This window comes from Aegilops tauschii, chromosome 2 (genome assembly GCF_002575655.3).
Source record: "Aegilops tauschii subsp. strangulata cultivar AL8/78 chromosome 2, Aet v6.0, whole genome shotgun sequence".
Classification (NCBI taxonomy): Eukaryota; Viridiplantae; Streptophyta; class Magnoliopsida; order Poales; family Poaceae; genus Aegilops; species Aegilops tauschii.
Window position 1 is genome coordinate 5,461,572 of NC_053036.3, and position 19,438 is coordinate 5,481,009.

Sequence of the window (19,438 nt, forward strand, 5' to 3'; positions counted from 1 at the left end):
CTGGTGATGCGATAGCGCAAACGGTTTTTCCACCAATGAAATCACCGCCCGTCTAGTGAGGTTTGTATACATAAAGACCAGCACCACATGGAGGAGAGGACTAGTTGCTGCAAGACATCGCGGGAAATTGCAAAGGTGTTAACATATCCGCCTCGATACAAATGGAGGAGAGGGCTGCTAGAGATATGACACCGCATTTTTAACCATGGCAAAGCCAAACAATTTTAACATAATTTGTCACATAAAACGTTCGATTTGCCATGCTTAGAAATCCGATATTTCATTTGTAGCGATATGGAGTATTATGACGTTCCTCTGAAATGGGTTACAGCAGGGCACAGGCATCCAAAGTAAATTCCCCCATACTTATGCGGATAACGCAACATGGCCATTGAAAACCCTAAACGAATTCGCCAAAACGCAAATTCAAATTGCTACACAACAAGTGCCAGTTTCAAATTCCCCAAACACAAACTCAAGCAAACCCTGTAATCATCAACAGTATGAACATTTATGTCCTCTCACACTTCCACTCAACATTTTATACACCAACCGACACAAGCACACACATATGACTGAGGGGAGTTTGCGTCACATCTCAAACACCTCGCGGATTCAGGCCCCAGGGCACCACATGGTTAATAAACACACACACATACATACATACATACACCGGTCAGTGAGCTCTCCCGTTCGCGCAGCGCCCGCAAATATGTTACAAAAGGGCCTCCAAAATAAGGGCGAGGATGTTGGTTACAAAACACAATCGCCGCTTCCAGTGAGCGTGTGGCGCAAAGATAAAGATTAAACCTGATCGCTAACTCCACACACCTAAACACCGCCGTCGCGGAGGTCTAACAGCAGCTGCACATGTCAGGACACCATTAGATCAGACTACTACGAGGGAGGAGGGGGAGGAGGGGCGGGGGCCTTCAGCTTTGGGACCTTGAAACTGGAGTGGAAGAGTACCTGCTGGGGGGCAGGCGACGACGACGATGACGCGGGTTTCAGGTGCGTCATCCTCGAGGAGCAGCGCCGGAGCGCCAGTCCCTGCACGCAGCAATGGTGTTCTGTCAGCACACATTATCCTCCACATAGTAGAACACTAAAATAAACTCAGTGCATCCATAGATAATACTTTTAGCAGCTCGGTTGCACCACAGGAGAACAAGGGTACAAAAGAAAACCCGGAAAAAAAACCACAATACACTTTCAGAAAACATTTAATAACAGGGCAAACTTTCAATACGATGATAAACATTGCACCATCCTAAAATCCTGAAGCTACTACTTATACTGTTGGTTCAGGTTCATAAGAACAAAAAATAGAACTTCCTAGCACTCAAAACCAAGCACATTAGGTTCAATTAACCTCAACCTGCAACTTACATATTCAAAGCTCACATTAGGCTCGGTGCCAACATTTGTATAAAACTTTGATGCTCAACACTTCTAAAGCATGTAAAGGATCGCTCTTGTCCATGATATAGTTAAAACTTTGATTGTGATTGCAGAGATATTCGGAAACCGGAAGTTTCTCAATAGTCTCGAGGAAACTATGCGACAGTCCTGTTGTGAGCATTCAAGACTTCAAGAACACTCTCACCTAGTTTCCGTCAGTTTACTGTTCGTCCATATTTACAGCAAGATGCAACTCATGCAGCCCACCAAGAATTAGGACATCATAATATGTGAGACCGAAAATTCAAAGCGACACAGGCAAAGATGAGAGGCCCCCTCATTGTCACGTAATTTTGGACTATGCACGCAGACAAAAAACTAGCCACCTCAGGTGTAGAAATAGTTCAGATGAAATACTGATAATGAAAACAGCATATGTTGCCATCCTACTACTGGTATCACAAGTGTATCTATGATGGTCCTTTATGAGCACCTACGACTCCCATGATGCTCATCTAAATTCCATCAACATTACTATTTGTCCATATTTACAGCAGGGTGCATCTTACGCAGCCTGCCAAGAATTAGGACATTGACGAGTAAAAAGGGTTAAGTGTATGGTGGTCCTTTATGAGCATCTACGACTCACATGATGCTCATCTAAATTCCATCAACATTATTATTTGTCCATATTTACAGCAGGATGCAACTTATGCGGCCTACCAAGAATTAGGACATAGATGAGCAAAAAGGTTTACAGTGTCATGTCCTATTATTAGTCTCCCAAGTGTATATTTGATGGTCCTTTATGAGCATCTACGACTCACACGATGCTCACCTAAATTCCATCAACCTTATTATTTGTCCATATTTACAGCAGGACACAACTCATGCGGCCTACCAAGAATTAGGACAGATGAGCACTTGGTTAGTGCCATAAGAGTGGTATGTTATTTTACTCTGCAGGATGGTCCTTGCTTCTGCATATAGATGAAAAAACCAGTAATGCAAGGTTACACGTAAGGTTGAAAGTGATATGGTGAAAGCAAGGAACATATTTGGCCATGTCCTTATTCCCATTGAATTCATCTGTGATGGTCCTTCATGAGCACCTAGCAAGGAACATGATGCTCACCTAAAATCCATCAAGCTAACTCTTTGTCCAAATTTACAGCAAGACACAGCTGAGGCGGCTTGCCAAGAATTGGACATTACAATTATTGGTGAAAGGTTGCTACTGATGCAAGTAAATTGCAGATTTTACTATTTATGAACAAAAGCAGATGGAGACTCATGCAGCATACAAAGAATTAAGACATTGTAGCTGATGAGGAAGGGGGTTTAAAATGCAATAAGATGCATAACATTTCCTCTCTGCAGGTTAGGTTTGTTTACACATATAGATGAACAAACTAGCAGTACAAGGTTAAACTGGTAAGTCGAGGCGTATTTTGCCTGGTTCTGACTTCTTTAAGAATGTACTTCAGTAGGTGTGATGGCACTTTTACTTTATGAGCACTTGCAACTCAAATAATACTCACTAAAATTACATCAACATTACTCTTTGTCCATATTTACAGAAAAATGCAACTCATGCAGCCTGCCAAGAATTAGACATTACAGTCACAGGAGAAGTTAATTTTTTCTGTAACAGGAACTTAGCGTCTAGGTTATCAGTGGAGCATGTCACTAGCTCAGTACATGAATGATGTACTTGGGAATGGAATACTTACACTTGATAACGAAGAGGCACACTGACGCTTCTGACTGGTCTCAGGTTGATCTTCTTCTGCCATTTGCCTCCGAGGAATACCTTTAGACTTGCCCCGTACAGATGGACCTTCAGACCTAGATCTTCTATGTGTCCCGCTGATATCCTTCTTCCGCTTTTGACTAGCCTGAAGGTGCCCACTCTTGAGTTTTTGGATTTCATCGTCTTTCTCACTGACCAGGGAGTGCATTTTTTGTAGCTTATCCTCAAGAACCAGCATCTTCTTTTTGGCATCATTAGCTTCTGCTTGCAATCTGCCAACATCGTCATCCTTCTTCTGGGCTACCACTTGCAGTTGCAGCTCCTCCACCTTCTGCTGAAGCTTTTCTGCTGCTTCAGTAGCCTGTGCTGCCTCCATCTTCTTCTTCTTAAGGAGCGTCTCGTAGTCCTTCTCCATTGTCTTGTACTGGTTCCACACGAAATCCTTTTCTGCAAGTAACGCGGAAACCTCACTCTCCTTCTGCGAGCTCAGGGCCTTATAGGCTTTCTTTAGCTTCCTTATCTCCGCTCTCAAATCTCTTCCACTGTGCTCGGGGTCTGTAGTCGGCTCGCTGAGCTCGGCACAACTTTCAGCTTCCTTCAGTTTTATCTGAAGTTAAGAAAGAAGAAAGGAGCAGACACAAAACAACAATTAACGTGATGGACAAGTTTTTACTGCGTGCTTGTGGGTAATGCAACCGTGTTTTGGTAAAGTACCTTCAGCGCATTGTTTTCTTCAGCCAAAGCAGCTGCATCCCTTTTGAAATCCTCCAAGTCGCCATCTTGGTGTTCTACATCAAACACAAAACACAATGATATTAGCAACCAGTAGCAACACAAATCGTTAGGAAACATTATTCCATATGGAAAAAAGCAAAGCACTAGCTGTTATTTTAAGTGGGTAACAATCACCAGGACTATCGGTTCTTGATGAATGTGAATGGAGAGATAAGATGTGGACATGAAAAAATGTCATCGTTGGACTACCGCTTTGGCGTCCAACGGTGCAACGATGTATGAACTGCCACCGCGATTAACAACTTTTGAAGCCCAAACAATACTACTAACATATAGAGTACATTTAGTTAGTTAGCATACAACCTCCCTAAAACTTCTATAGGGCGAAACATAGAAATAACTAAACCAGCACAGCAGCACTGGTACATCAGGGAATCGTGACGAAATTCACATCAGGCATGCCGCAGCAAGCATCGCAACAATCTCAACCCAAGCATTGCACAGCAAACGCAAGCAAAGATGGAACATTTGGCGGGTGTGGCAGCGGATAGGCCTCCGGAAACAACCCCTGCGCCCAAAAAGATGCCGGCTTTCGCGCCTCAAGCTACCTAAATCCTCCGGGAGAGCCCATGCCCCGGGATTTCTGCCACCAAATCGACAAGAACGGCACATAGGGGGAGGAGGGTTGGGGATTTTGTGGTCTTACCGATGTAGATCCGGTGGCGGCGCACCTCCAGGTCCTTGTCGCCGAGGAGCAGGTCGAGCTTGGCGGCGTCGCCCCGCCGCAGGCAGTCCTCCACCCTCCGCGTCTGCCAGCGAAACCCTAGCGAGCGTCAGCCGCCGGCCGGCCAGACCTCGTCGGAGAAGGATAGAATCAGGGAGGAGGGGGGAGGGAGCGGCGTACCTCGTCGAGGCGGTCCCGGAGGACGGCGTCGCGGTGGAGCCAGAAGTCGTGCTGGATCTTGAGGACGGCCTCGAGGCGCGTGCGGTCGGCGAGCAGCGCCTCCACGTCCCGGTGGCTCTTGCGCAGGACGGCCACCATCCGGTCGTAGACGCGCAGCCACTCCTCCCGGCCGCCCTCCCGCGCCGGCGACGCGCCGCCGCCGCCAGCCATGGATGGGTTCGAATCAGGGTGGAGCGGTGGGCGTTTCCGTCTTTTCACCTGAAGAGTGCGGGCGGGGTTTGGGGAGCCGGGAACGACCGTTGATGGGGGCCGGTTTATATTATAGAGACAGAGATGAGCTCCTCTCGTTTCAGGGTTTTTTTTGCTTAAATAAAAAAAACCTCACATTTTTTAGGAAAAAAAACCCCTCAAATTAATATCTTGCTCCATGGCCATGGAGGTGTCTCCTTGGGCGTGGGCGAGGAGGCAGCGAGGGTGTGGTCTCGTGAATCCACCACCGGGGTCAGCAGGGGATGTCACCCCGGGTCTCCGGCGGCGGGCGCAACGCAATAGTCCTTCATCGGCCGTTGCCCTGGCAAACCTCAATCTCTAGGTTCTTCATTGCCTGCTAGGCTCGGGGTGCGTCCCCCGACCGATGTTTGAGCATTAAGACTTTGTCTCACTACTGAATGAGAGTTTTCTAATGGCAAATGATTTTGGGGTGTGGCGACGTGGTTATAGGAGAGAGGTGAACACTTGTCTCTAACATATTTTTTTGTCTCTTTTAAACACACATGTCATTTTTGGCAAGCAAAAAAAACATGTCTCGGTTTACTTTACTTACCTTCGAGAGGTTTGTTTATTTTGACCTAGTACTTTACTTTATCCATACGGTAAAATGCCCTATTCTAGATTTAACGGGATTTTTCTTGTGTTCTTGTGGGTGCTATGAAGGTTTTGTCCCTGCTCTCTCCCCTTCATCTCAACTGTTGAGTTTGTGTCCAATATTGGGTACGAGCAATGTTCAGAAAAGCGGTAAACATCAGTGAAGTGAAAGGGCGCTTAAGCACGGCTGACCATGATTAACTGTTTTCTAAAATTGGCTAGAATTTTGCTGCTTTTAAATAATATGCACACGAAAATAGGAAACATAAAACATAAGTGATAGAAATAGCATCTAAAATAGGAGCTCGCGGCATATTATTACCGGTCGCAAGTATCAAATCTAGCCGTGATAGATATAATAATAAAAGTAAAAAATAAAAATAACGCATTAAGCAAGATGACATAATATAGATAGAATATGATCAACTAATATGACCGAACCCCGTCGTTTGATCCTTAGTAGCAACAATACAAAATGTGTCTTATCACCCCTCCTGTCACAGAGCAAGGTCACCGCAAGATTGAATCCACTACAATGCACCTCTCCGCTGAAGATAAATCAATTTTGATTTTTTTTCTGCCATGACAATTTGAAATTTTTCCATGGCTGCTTTGCCATGTATTTCTTAGGAATCAAAAATGTTTTTTTGTAAACCTTGCCATTGTAAAAATAATATGATGGCGGATCATAAATAGTTTGGTCAAACTCGAACTGCAATATTTTGGAATTTTCCCTAGTAGTTTTCTTTCTTTTAAAGTTATGGCATTTTTTTGTAGCAAAGCAAAAAATGGGATTTTATTATCATAGGAAAAACAAAATCTTGGCTTTTTCATTGAGTTAGCTATTAGTGGGCTTTTTGTTCCTTTTTGTTTCGTAGGGAAAAGGCTTGTCGACAGGGAGACGTTCGCTCTGTGGGTTTCCCCTGCCGAACGAAATCATACGGGGGATCGGTCCCCTCGTACCGAACTTTCGTTCGGTCTGGGAAGTTCCTAGGCCGAACATACGGCAGATATCAACGCCCTAAATCTTTGGAGTACACGCCAAGTCTTCGGAATCTTCCATCTTGACTCTGTTGGACCCAATAAATGAGGCCCACTAGTTTATCTTCATGGGGTCCTTAGCCCGGCCCACATGGCTAGGAGCCGGCGTGGCTAGCACCCCTAGTCCAGGACACCATCACTTCTTATCTGTTCTTGTTCTCTCTATTTATTATAGGGAGAGGATTTTCTACCATGCACGGAGCGTGCATGCATGCATTTTTTTCTAATTCTTGTTCCGTGGGCCCATTGATATCATCTATCGTGTTTTCTATATCCCCTAACATGTGATTTTTCTAAAGTCAGATAGTTTCGTTCAAGCAAATAGATGCCTAATATGTTAAAAAATATAATTTACTTTCTGTTTACACAAATGTTTTTTTGGCAAGATCTTTAAAACAAGACCAATATTTATATATATTTTTGAAATTAATTCTTTGCCAACTAACTTGCGAGGCGTCAAACTTGTTTCATCGAGTTGATGTTTTGATTATAGGTGATGTTTTGGTAAGATTTGATTTGATTTGGGTACGAGTAGTGAAAGGCAAGAAAAGTTCGGATTTAGTTGGAATTTTCTTAGAATTTGGTTTGGATGAGTTAATGCATGACCTTGTTTTGGGAAAGTGTTGATTTGATTCAGTTAATGCACACATCGAATGGGTCAGTCCAAATTGGCTACGCTTGAGCAAAAGGTCATCTGTAAGATGCTTACGGGCGAAACATAAGAGTGATGGGATGTGAGACGAGACTACCAACCCCCTTTTAGGAGTAATCTATATCTATACATACTAATAAAGTACGAAACGGTTCGCTCGTCCACCGCCGCGTCTTTTCACAGAACCCCCCGGCTCTCTCTTAAAATCAACCCGCAGTCCCGGTTTAAGTGATTACAGAGATAATGTTTCACTGTTTGCAGAAAACCCCATGCAGTTTCCTCAAATCAACCCGCAGTCTGGGTTTAAGTGACTCCTGGAAAACTGTTCGCTAATTACGGAAAGCACCCTAATTAACCCAAAGTACATATTATATGCTTTTAAAATAGTGATATCTTTTGAACCGTCACTCCGGTTTAACATATTATATATGAAATTTGATTAAAAAATTGTAGAATCTAAATATAATGTTATTTTACCCGTTAACCATTAAAAAAATATTATTTAGGGTGCTTCCTTAATCAATAGTGCACGATCCGCCTCTCTTTTGTATCAGTGTAGGTCCAGATTGAAAATGAGCACCTTAGTAAAATTAGATTAGATACAAAAGAAATCATCTGTAACAATGAATGGACGCGTCCGCAAAATCTCGCACGGGAAAAAGGAAAGCAGATTTCTCATCTTATGCGGAGAGAGACGCCTTATGATTGACCACATTCAAACGCATTGTGATTGTGTGAGCACTCAGGCCATCGTTGGTGAGGGTGGGAGGAGGATAAGCGGCAATACAGCTGGGATGCCATGTTCGAATAAATAACATGGACCTATTGGGGGTCTTGAGTCACGGTTATTGGTTAGGGGCATCTGTTATTTTTCCCTCCCTTTGCAACGCACAGACTCTTTTGCTAGTACCTACTAATAAAGTCATTAGTGCTTCTACCCGTTCGTCATAAAAAATTACCCCTGAAGATGCAATAAATTACACACTATGCCACCCATAAGTGAAAAAAAGATTGTTTTCTCCTTAAAGTCGCCCTCAGTTACGGTTCTTATACCGTGCTACCCTCATACCATTTCACAAGGACACTAGCATCATGTTGGCCAAGTCCTCAGTCCCCCACATGGGAGACCGGGGTTCAGTCCCCGTTTCTACCATTTTTCTCTTCTTTTCTGTCTTACTAGCAAACATGCTCGTGCATTGTAACGGGAGAAACAAAACCACCTCTCATACTGTTGGGGAACACAGTAACTCAAAAAATTTCCTACGATCAGGCAAGATCTATCTAGGTGATGCATAGCAACGGGAGGGGAGAGTGTTGTCTACGTACCCTCGTAGACCGAAAGCGGAAGCGTTATGACAACGCGGTTGATGTAGTCGTACGTCGTCACGATCCTAGCACCGAAGGTACGGCACCTCCGCGATCTGCACACGTTCAACTCGGTGATGTCTCACGAACTCTAGATCCAGCTGAGGTCGAGGGAGAGTTTCATCAGCATGACGGCGTGATGACGGTGTTGATGAAGTTACCGACGCAGGGCTTCTCCTAAGCACTACAACGATATGACCGAGGTGGAAATCTGTGGAGGGGGGCACCACACATGGCTAAACAATCAACTTGTGTGTCTATGGGTTGCCCCCCCCCCCCCGTATATAAAGGAGTGGAGGAGGGGAGGGCCAGCCCTCTCTATGGCGCGCCCAAGGGGGGAGTCCTACTCCCAGTAAGAGTAGGTTTCCCCCCTTCCCTAGTTGGAGTAGGAGAAGAAGGAAGAGAGAGAGAGGGAGAGAAGGAAAGGGGGGCCGCCCCCCCACCCAATTCGGATTGGGCTTGGGGGGGCGCGCCCCCACCTTGGCCGCCTCCTCCTCTCTTCCACCATGGCCCATTAAGGCCCATTAACTCCCCGGGGGGTTCCGGTAACCTCCCGGTACTCCGGAAAAATGCCCGAACCACTCGGAACCTTTCCGGTGTCCAAACATAGCCTTCCAATATATCAATCTTTATGTCTCGACCATTTCGAGACTCCTCGTCATGTCCGTGATCTCATCTGGGACTCCGAACAACCTTCCGTACATCAAATCACATAAACTCATAATACCAATCGTCATCGATCGTTAAGCCTGCGGACCCTACGGGTTCGAGAACTATGTAGACATGACCGAGACACCTCTCCGGTCAATAACCAATAGCGAAACCTGGATGCTCATATTGGTTCCTACATATTCTACGAAGATCTTTATCGGTCAAACCACATAACAACATACGTTGTTCCCTTTGTCATCAGTATGTTACTTGCCCGAGATTCGATCGTCGGTATCTCAATACCTAGTTCAATCTCGTTATCGGCAAGTCTCTTTACTCGTATTGTAATGCATCATCCCGCAACTAACTCATTAGTCACATTGCTTGCAAGGCTTATAGTGATGTGCATTACCGAGAGGGCCCAGAGATACCTCTCCATAACACGGAGTGACAAATCCTAATCTCGATCTATGCCAACCCAACAAACACCATCGGAGACACCTGTAGAGCATCTTTATAATCACCCAGTTAGGTTGTGACGTTTGATAGCACACTAAGTGTTCCTCTGGTATTCGGTAGTTGCATAATCTCATAGTCATAGGAACATGTATAAGTTATGAAGAAAGCAATAGCAATAAACTAAACGATCAAAGTGCTAAGCTAACGGATGGGTTAAGTCAATCACATCATTCAATAATGATGTGATCCCGTTCATCAAATGACAACACATGTCTATGGCTAGGAAACTTAACCATCTTTGATTAACGAGCTAGTCAAAGTAGAGGCATACTAGTGACACTCTGTTTGTCTATGTATTCACAAATGTACTAAGTTTCCGGTTAATACAATTCTAGCATGAATAATAAACATTCATCATGGTATAAGGAAATATAAATAACAACTTTATTATTCCCTCTAGGGCATATTTCCTTTAGTCTCCCACTTGCACTAGAGTTAATAATCTAGTTCACATCGCCATGTGATTTAACACCAATAGTTCACATCCTCATGTGATTAACACCCATAGTTCACATCGCCATGTGACCAACACTCAAAGGGTTTACTAGAGTCAATAATCTAGTTCACATCGCCATGTGATTAACACCCAAGAGCACTAAGGTGTGATCATGTTTTGCTTGTGAAATAAATTTTAGTCTACGGGTCTGCAACATTCAGATCTGTATGTATTTTGCAAATTTCTATGTCTACAATGCTCTGCACGGAGCTACTCTAGCTAATTGCTTCCACTTTCAATATGTATCTAGATCGAGACTCAGAGTCATCCAGATCGGTGTCAAAGCTTGCATCGATGTAACTCTTTACGGCGAACTCTTTATGACCTCCATAACCGAGAAATATTTCCTTAGTTCTCTAAGGATAATTTTGACCGCTGTCCAGTGATCTACTCCTAGATCACTATTGTACTCCCTTGCCAAACTCAGGGTAGGGTATACAATAGGTCTAGTACATAGCATGGCATACTTTATAGAACCTATGGTTGAGGCATAGGGAATGTCTTTCATTCTCTCTCTATCTTCTGTCGTGGTCGGGCTTTGAGTTTTACTCAACTTCACACCTTGCAATACAGGCAAGAACTCCTTCTTTGACTGTTCCATTTTGAACTACTTCAAAATCTTGTCAAGGTATGTACTCATTGAAAAAAAAACTTATCAAGCGTTTTGATCTATCTCTATAGATCTTGATGTTCAATATGTAAGTAGCTTTACCGAGGTCTTTCTTTGAAAAACTCTTTTCAAACACTCCTTTATGCTTTTCAGAAAATTCTACATCATTTTCGATCAACAATATGTCTTTCACATATACTTATCAGAAAACTGTAGTGCTCCCACTCACTTTCTTGTAAATACAGGCTTCACCGCAAGTCTGTATAAATCTATATGCTTTGATCAACTCATCAAAGCGTATATTCCAACTCCGAGATGCTTGCACCAGTCCATAGATGGATCGCTGGAGCTTGCACACTTTGTTAGCACCTTTAGGATTGACAAAACCTTCTTGTTGTGTCATATACAACTCTTCTTTAAGAAATCCATTAAGGAATGCAGTTTTGACATCCATTTGCCAGATTTCATCAAATGTGGCAATTGCTAACATGATTCGAACAGACTTAAACATCGTTACGAGTGAGAAAATCTCATCATAGTCAACACCTTGAACTTGTCGAAAACTTTTTACGACAATTCGAGCTTTGTAGATAGTAACACTACTATCAGCGTCCATCTTCCTCTTGAAAATCCATTTTATTCTCTATGGCTTGCCGATCATTGGGCAAGTCAACCAAAGTCCACATTTTGTTCTCATACATGGATCCCATCTCAGATTTCATGGCCTCAAGCCATTTCGCGGAATCTGGGCTCATCATCGCTTCCTCGTAGTTTGTAGGTTCGTCATGGTCTAGTAACATGACTTCCAGAACAGGATTACTGTACCACTCTGGTGCGGACCGTACTCTGGTTGACCTACGAGGTTCGGTAGTAACTTGATCTAAAGTTTCATGATCATCATCATTAGCTTCCTCACTAATTGGTGTAGGAATCACTGGAACTGATTTCTGTGATGAACTACTTTCCAATTCGGGAGAAGGTACAATTACCTCATCAAGTTCTATTTTCCTCCCACTCACTTCTTTCGAGAGAAACTCCTTCTCTAGAAAGGATCCATTCTTAGCAACAAAGATCTTGCCTTCGGATCTGTGATAGAAGGTGTACCCAACAGTTTCTTTTGGGTATCCTATGAAGACGCATTTCTCCGATTTGGGTACGAGTTTATCAGGTTGAAACTTTTTCGCATAAGTATCGCAACCCCAAACTTTAAGAAACAACAGCTTAGGTTTCTTGCCAAACCACAGTTCATATGGTGTCATCTCAACGGATTTAGATGGTGCCCTATTTAACGTGAAAGCAGTTGTCTCTAATGCATAACCCCAAAACGATAGTGGTAAATCGGTAAGAGACATCATAAATCGCACCATATCTAATAAGGTATGATTACGACGTTCGGACACACCATTACGCCATGGTGTTCCACGTGGCGTGAGTTGTGAAACTATTCCACATTGTTTTAAATGAAGGCCAAACTCGTAACTCAAATATTTGCCTCCACGATCAGATCGTAGAAACTGTACTTTCTTGTTACGATGATCCTCCACTTCACTCTGAAATTCTTTGAACTTTTCAACTGTTTCAGATTTGTGTTTCATTAAGTAGATATACCCATATCTGCTCAAATCATCTGTGAAGGTCAGAAAATAATGATACCCGCCGCGAGCCTTAACACTCATATGACCGCATACATCGGTATGTATTATTTCCAATAAGTTAGTAGCTCGCTCCATTGTTCCGGAGAACGGAGTTTTAGTCATCTTGCCCATGCACTACTAGGGAAAACCTTATACACCGAATCTTAGCAGCAGCGCGGCACAAAAAGAGGCGCTACTGCTAATTAGCAGTAGCGCGGTTAAGGTAAACACGCTACTGATGCAAATTTAGCAATAGCGCGTGAGGGCTAAACCACGCTGCTACAAAAATCGACGGACAGTACCCAACAACCTAAGTTTAGCAGCAGTGCGGTGTCACGACGCGCTGCTGCTGCTAATGCAATAGTAGTAGCGCGCTTTTTACTCACGTCGCTGCTGCTAATTTTGAAATTGTCCACACGGTTGGCCCCGTTTAGCAGTAGCGTGATAACCCACAAGTATAGGGGATCGCAATAGTTTTCGAGGGTAGAGTATTCAACCCAAATTTATTGATTCGACACAAGGGGAGCCAAAGAATATTCTCAAGTATTAGCAGTTGAGTTGTCAATTCAACCACACCTGGATAACTTAATATCTGCAGCAAAGTATTTAGTAGCAAAGTAGTATGGAAGTAATAGTAACGATAGCAAAAGTAATATTTTTGGGTTTTCTAGTGATTGTAACAGTAGCAACGGAAAAGTAAATAAGCGAAGAACAATATGTGAAAAGCTCGTAGGCATTGGATCGGTGATGGAGAATTATGCCGGATGCAGTTCATCATGTAACAGTCATAACATAGGGTGACACAGAACTAGCTCCAATTCATCAATGTAATGTAGGCATGTATTCCGAATATAGTCATACGTGCTTATGGAAAAGAACTTGCATGACATCTTTTGTCGTACCCTCCCGTGGCAGCGGGGTCCTAATGGAAACTAAGGGATATTAAGGCATCCTTTTAATAGAGTACCGGACCAAAGCATTAACACATAGTGAATACATGAAATCCTCAAACTATGGTCATCACCGGGAGTGGTCCCGATTATTGTCACTTCGGGGTTGCCAGATCATAACACATAGTAGGTGACTATAGACTTGCAAGATAGGATCAAGAACTCACATATATTCATGAAAACATAATAGGTTCAGATCTGAAATCATGGCACTCGGGCCCTAGTGACAAGCCTTAAGCATAGCAAAGTCATAGCAACATCAATCTCAGAACATAGTGGATACTAGGGATCAAACCCTAACAAAACTAACTCGATTACATGATAAATCTCATCCACCCCATCACTGTCCAGCAAGCCTACGATGGAATTACTCACGCACGGTGGTGAGCATCATGAAATTGGTGATGGAGGATGGTTGATGATGACGACGGCGATGGATTCCCCTCTCCGGAGCCCCGAACGGACTCCAGATCAGCCCTCCTGAGAGGTTTTAGGGCTTGGCGGCGGCTCCGTATCGTAAAACGCGATGAATCCTTCTCTCTGATCTTTTTCTCCCCGAACACGAATATATGGAGTTGGAGTTGAGGTCGGTGGAGCGTCAGGGGGCCCACGAGGCAGGGGGCGCGCCCCCACCCTCGTGGACAGGTGGAGGCCCCCCTGACGTGGATTCTTCTTCCAGTATTTTTAATATGGGCTTATTCCATCTGTGCCCCCAATTCCTTAGTTGTGCTCAGTTTTCCCCACGCTTCAAACTTTTGCTCACTTTTCCCCACTCCCTTAGCTGAAACTCTCACAAATGTTCATAACAGACGTTTGCCGTCTTGGCCGTTAACTGACTTGTGGGGCCACGTTGGACTGTGTTGACTGTGGTTGTGGCTTCGCTGGTTGGGCCGTGTTTGTGTTCATAGGACGGGCCCGTTAGTTTGTTGGGAATAAATTAAAAAAGCCTGCTATCGATGGATGCAGCCTGCTATGCATGCCCGGCTTTGGCATCGATTTAGCCTGCTATGCATGCGAACACCGCCACGCACGCATCTAGTGACCTAGACCTAAACGCATGCATGCACGCCAACACGCACGCATCGATCCTTGCCGCACGGTTGCCGGTGGATTCAGTCGCTCCGCAGCGTCGTTTCACGCGTCGCAGGCATACGTGCCGGTGGCAGAAGGGGCAGGCTACACGCACGCTCGCGTCTATGTCGAGGCATCGGTTCACGCCGCACGAGTGCCACTCGATTCAGTTGTGGGAGGCAGGCAGCCGCCAACGCAGAGCACGCAGAAGGGGGAGGCAGGCAGCCGCCAACGCAGAGCACGCAAAGCACGTTCGCATGGATTCACGTTCACACATTGATGATCGCATCGGTTCACGCACGCACTGAGTCACGATCTACGCCGTTTGCGCGTGTACCCACTTCGTCTCTCCGGGCTATTTAAACTGCCCTTCATTGCCTCTTCTTCTACAGATCCATCTGCGCCTCCCACTTCTCTTCTTCCCCCAAAAGCCAAAGCCGTTCTACTCAGCGAAGTGTTCAAGATGCAGTACAACGGGCCGACGTTCCAAGCGCCACCCACCGTGCCGGAACGGCGGTACCCCGCCAACGTCGTCGTCGAGGCATCGCTCCGCGTGTGGGCGATCTCACGCTGGAGGGGTAGCACTGAGCTTGCACGGGGGTTCCTCCGTGCGGGCTTCCACCACCTCCCGTCGGGCTCGCCGCCCATGTTCAACCTCGTGGAGCAGCGTCCCCACGCCAACGCTCCAGTGGTAGGGCTCGTCATCCACTTCACCAACAGGTTCGATGCCTACTACCTGCTCGGCAAGGTGTATTGGTGTGGGTGCGAGTTCATCGCATTCACCACCTATAACATCTTCACGGACTTCGAGAGCGTCTTCCCCGCTCGCAACCGCATGCACAGCCTCCCGTACTACCTCGGCGACAACGGCCTTGAGGAGGAGGAGTACTGAAGCCGACGGCGAAGAAGACGGTGAAGCCGGCGGTTAAGGTGAAGACGACGGTGAAGACATGGCGGTGTTGCCCTAGCTACCCTATCCCTATCTACTATGTAGTGTGAGTTTGGTGTGTGTGTTGCCTGACCTAGCTATGTAAGAACTTATGTTGCCCTAGCAACCCTATCTAAGTTAATTTATGTGTGTTATATTAATGCTTTGTTATGTTTGTTGCCCTAGCAACCCTATCTAAGTTAATTTATGTGTGTTATATTAATGCTTTGTTATGTTTGTATTTTGTTTGTCCCAAGTTTAGACACGGCTAATTGGCGTGGGGAAAATTAACCAAACTAACTAAAAATGATGTGTTCATAGATGCCTTCTAAAAATAAGAACATATTGTACATTTGTACACGGCTTTGGTTTGAGAGCTCTGTATTTTTTAGGTATTCCAAGAATACTTTGGTTTTCAGAAATATTGAAGTATCAAATACTTTGAGATGTTTGGCTTTAGTCAAAAGTGTAGTTTTATATACTTTAATATGTGGAAAACTACACTATGTTTGAAGTATATAAAAAAGAGGGTTGGACCTCTTTTTCCAATCATGAAGTATTGGTTCGCTAGGCATAATAATACTGCGGTTTGCAAATACTTTAATTCTAAAAATGAAGGGACCCATAAAGGAAAGCAAAAAAAAATCCTCAATGAGATAGAAGCGATTGGGCAATCAAATTAATGAAAAAAGCAATTAGAAACAAAAAAGGACAAAGCAATCGTTCCTAAAAAAAAAAAGAAACATCGCTTGTTTCTGTGCCTCATTTATCCTTTGTGGGCCTATTGCAGCTTGATTCTCTTTGGGCCCGCGAACTAGGTTTCTAGCAGAACTGACGAACTCGAGGACAAAAGTTTGGCAAGTGCGAGAGAGAAGAGATGAACTTGATGTATATCCCTTGTGCTGCTCAAGTACTGCTTACTGTCATCTGACGAGCTAGGGTATGATCCAACACTCGAGGTTATTTGCTAACAAAATAATCCTATCACTGAACTGGTAGTTGTCTTCTGCCGAAACTGAAAGTGTCGAAACTTAACAGTAAACTGCATACATTCAGAGATCGACAGTTGCACTAAACAGAGTTGCATTTGAGATAAACAGACTTGGATTGCTAAACAGTGGCAACAACAGTAGACAAACATCTCTAACGAGAGATTACTACAACAAAATAGGTCAGTAGGTACGCTTTTTCTAAGACGCTTTTATATTCGTCCTTATACTAGGAAGCATTTAGTATGTAGACACGCTTCTTGGGACGATGTATAGAACGTCACATATCTTAATTTTTTGTTATATCACATTTATTATTTTCTACACATGTAAATAGGTAGAGACGTTTTTTGAGGCGTTTTACCATACATATAAGAGTTTAACAATGAAATAATAAAATCAAACAAAAATGGGAAAACAAATGGAAATTACCTGGCCCATCTCCGCCCACGAATGGAACAGAACCTCAACGCGCTCCCTCCTTCACCCTATCCCGCCGCCACGACCTTTCGCTGCCAGCCATGGCACCGCCGGGCTGGCTCCTCCTGCACCCCTGCCAATCTGCACGGCGGCGGGTGGGCTTCTCCTGCACCCGTGTGACGCCTAGTCCCACCCCCTGCCAATATCCACCATGGCGGGCTGCCATTTCCGCCCACTATGCCGCCGGGGCTGCCTCCTCCTGCATCCGTGCGCCGCCTAGATCTCCACTGCAGCGAGTCTTCCATCTATTGCCCCACACCGCCCCCTTGCCACACTACGTTCCGGCTTAATCATACGAGTTGACAACCTCTCGTACCCCATTGGACCAGGGCAAGGAGAAGGTGTTAGGGGCGGAACCGTCAGCAACGCTGTACTTTAGTTGCAACATCGCTGGTAGCTTCTCCGCCGACACATAGCCGAATCAGTGGTAATCAATCGATTCCCTTGTTTAATTTCAGCAATCACCATGTTTGGATTCCCTTGTTTAATTTCAGCAATCACCATGTTTGGATGTTCGTGTTCATGTTTAATTTCAGCAATCGATTCCCTTGTTTAATTTCAGAAATCACCATGTTTGGATGTTCACATCTAAAATTAAGACAACCTATAGTCGATGTCGATGTTCATGTTTGGATTTGTTGGGTTTGCATCTGATACTAATGGTTCTTACTGGTAGATGTGTTAACTGGCATGTATACTCACGACAGGTTCATGACCATGCTATATACTGATGATATATTCTTAATGAAGTCTGCCAAAGGTAGTTTTGACCATATTTTTGAAACAGACCATATGTTAGAATGAACTGAACTAAGCTATGCCTTTGAGGTAAGCCTATTTCCTCTCCCGTTGATTCTTCTTCTGACCAACGGGGACACACTATCCGTCTTGAATATTGGAGTGGAAAGACTGGAAGGTAAGACTGGAAGCAACTATAAATTCTTCTGAGGATTTTGACAATTGTTTTAGTGGCATAATTTCAGAGAAGGATCGGCTTACTGAGAAATCACCAATTAAAGTGTTTGGTGACTAGTGAGGAATCACCAAGTAACCCTACTTCAAAAATTCTAGGAACATATCAGGTCCAGGAACTTTTTTATTTTTTGCAAAGCTCTATACTATTAATGCTCGCGCTATCTAATGTTTATGTTCTAATTCTCTCTAACTACTATTGCAGGTCAAGGGAATTAGGAATGGTAAGGAGGCAAGGACTAGTTTTTCATTATTATGGAGAATCTTTTATTTGGTTGTAACATACTGCAAAGATATGATCTGAAGAGTGCTCTTTTCTCACGATATGTTGCTTATTCAACAAATCCCGAGAGTGTACTGTTGGATCAAAATTTTATTGAAGATATGCTTACCATGCCTATCTACATTAAAGGACTAACCAAAAATTTCATGGAACGAGACATCCTTTCTATGTGTAAGTATGCTGCCTATTGCTACAAATTGTTTTCATCGAGTTCATATGCATTTGGGCGTATGCTTATTATGTTAGCTTACAAGTTGCATCTCTTGTGTTTCCAGAACATGAATGTCATGGATTACTCCATATTGATTGGAGTGGACAGACAGAAGAATGAACTTTTATTCTGAATAATAGATTACTTGAGGCAATATATCTGGGACAAGCAACTGGAGTCGTGGGTAAAGACATCGCTTGTTGTTTCCAAGAATCTATCTCCAACAGTAATCTCACCAAAGGAGTACAAATTAATATTCAGGGCATTTATGTCTCGGTACTTCAAATCAGTCGTAGATGCTCGAGTCTTCAGGCATGATCGTTTGAGATGTTGGTAGCTCAACTTATCTTGAATTCTTGAGTATGGTTCATGCTCCCGTGGTCATTGTCTTGCTGGAAAATATGGCTTAGTCCAAGCATGCCTACAACGTCTTATGTGTTCAGCACTAAGTTTCCTTCTGTTCATTTTTGTGTTGTGTGTATCATTGCACATATTGTTTCTCGCCTGTTGTACATAGCATTCGGACTTAAGATACACTCAAAAGGAAAATCAGTGGTGATTGACATGCACATAACCAAAGATATGTTCTTTGTTGATGATCGTGCTGCCAAATTTTGAACCGAAATAAATGTGCCCAGAATTTGATGAAACTTTGACACAAAGATAACCATATGATGACTAGTGTTCTGGGAAATTTTCATCAAATTTGGAGTCACCATGTGGGAGAATCTGAATCGTCCATTGTTCATTTTCAGCCAAAAATTGGCCAAAAATTGGAACCGAAAAACAAAGTATCCAGAAAATTATGAAATTTTTACACAAGGACAACCATATGATGATCAGTATTCTAGGAATTTTTTGAACGTTTTGCCAAACCGATTAAAAATTAAAATTGAAAAACCAATTCAGCACCTATTTGGCCAAAAAAT

At 43.8% G+C, this 19,438-nt stretch overlaps 1 protein-coding gene, 1 long non-coding RNA gene, 5 other non-coding genes and 1 pseudogene across 9 annotated transcripts; 1 reads left to right on the forward strand and 7 right to left on the reverse strand.

Annotated features, from left to right (window-relative positions):
- Nucleotides 1-459: 459 nt before the first annotated feature.
- Nucleotides 460-5,085, reverse strand: LOC109777834 (uncharacterized). 2 transcript variants are annotated; one of them, XM_020336393.3, is made up of 6 exons: nt 4,794-5,079; nt 4,596-4,698; nt 3,869-3,942; nt 3,135-3,761; nt 970-1,050; nt 460-864 (listed from the first exon to the last, which is right to left on the reverse strand). In XM_020336393.3, the coding sequence occupies exons 1-6, from the start codon at nt 5,001-5,003 to the stop codon at nt 832-834; spliced, it is 1,128 nt and encodes a 375-aa protein (XP_020191982.1). In that variant the 5' UTR covers nt 5,004-5,079; the 3' UTR covers nt 460-831. The 2 variants fall into 2 exon arrangements, with proteins under 2 accessions (XP_020191982.1, XP_020191981.1); XM_020336392.4 differs by having other exon boundaries at nt 615-1,050; nt 4,794-5,085.
- LOC120975165 (small nucleolar RNA snoR103) lies at nt 1,555-1,663 on the reverse strand. The gene has a single exon (XR_005770994.1). It is a non-coding gene; the product is annotated as a small nucleolar RNA snoR103 (small nucleolar RNA).
- Nucleotides 1,868-1,974, reverse strand: LOC120975159 (small nucleolar RNA snoR103). The gene has a single exon (XR_005770989.1). It is a non-coding gene; the product is annotated as a small nucleolar RNA snoR103 (small nucleolar RNA).
- On the reverse strand, nt 2,013-2,119 carry LOC120975160 (small nucleolar RNA snoR103). The gene has a single exon (XR_005770990.1). It is a non-coding gene; the product is annotated as a small nucleolar RNA snoR103 (small nucleolar RNA).
- LOC120975158 (small nucleolar RNA snoR103) lies at nt 2,191-2,297 on the reverse strand. Its single transcript, XR_005770988.1, has one exon. It is a non-coding gene; the product is annotated as a small nucleolar RNA snoR103 (small nucleolar RNA).
- On the reverse strand, nt 2,487-2,594 carry LOC120975167 (small nucleolar RNA snoR103). The gene has a single exon (XR_005770995.1). It is a non-coding gene; the product is annotated as a small nucleolar RNA snoR103 (small nucleolar RNA).
- On the reverse strand, nt 2,888-3,000 carry LOC120975168 (small nucleolar RNA snoR103; annotated as a pseudogene).
- Nucleotides 5,086-17,028: 11,943 nt separating the features above from the next.
- LOC109778466 (uncharacterized) lies at nt 17,029-19,210 on the forward strand. 2 transcript variants are annotated; one of them, XR_005769730.2, is made up of 4 exons: nt 17,029-17,470; nt 17,751-18,125; nt 18,221-18,469; nt 18,574-19,210. It is a non-coding gene; the product is annotated as an uncharacterized lncRNA (long non-coding RNA). The 2 variants fall into 2 exon arrangements; XR_002236566.3 differs by having other exon boundaries at nt 17,029-18,125; nt 18,574-19,207.
- The last annotated feature ends 228 nt before the right edge of the window (nt 19,211-19,438 follow it).

Coding starts and splice junctions, on each gene's coding strand:
- LOC109777834 (XM_020336392.4), bottom strand. CDS start 5,003: ATGGCTGGCGGCGGCGGCGCGTCGCCGGCGCGGGAGGGCGGCCGGGAG. Junction 3,943..4,595: donor CCGCCACCGGATCTACATCG/GTAAGACCACAA, acceptor TGTTTGATGTAG/AACACCAAGATGGCGACTTG. Junction 1,051..3,134: donor GTGCCTCTTCGTTATCAAGT/GTAAGTATTCCA, acceptor TGCTGCGTGCAG/GGACTGGCGCTCCGGCGCTG.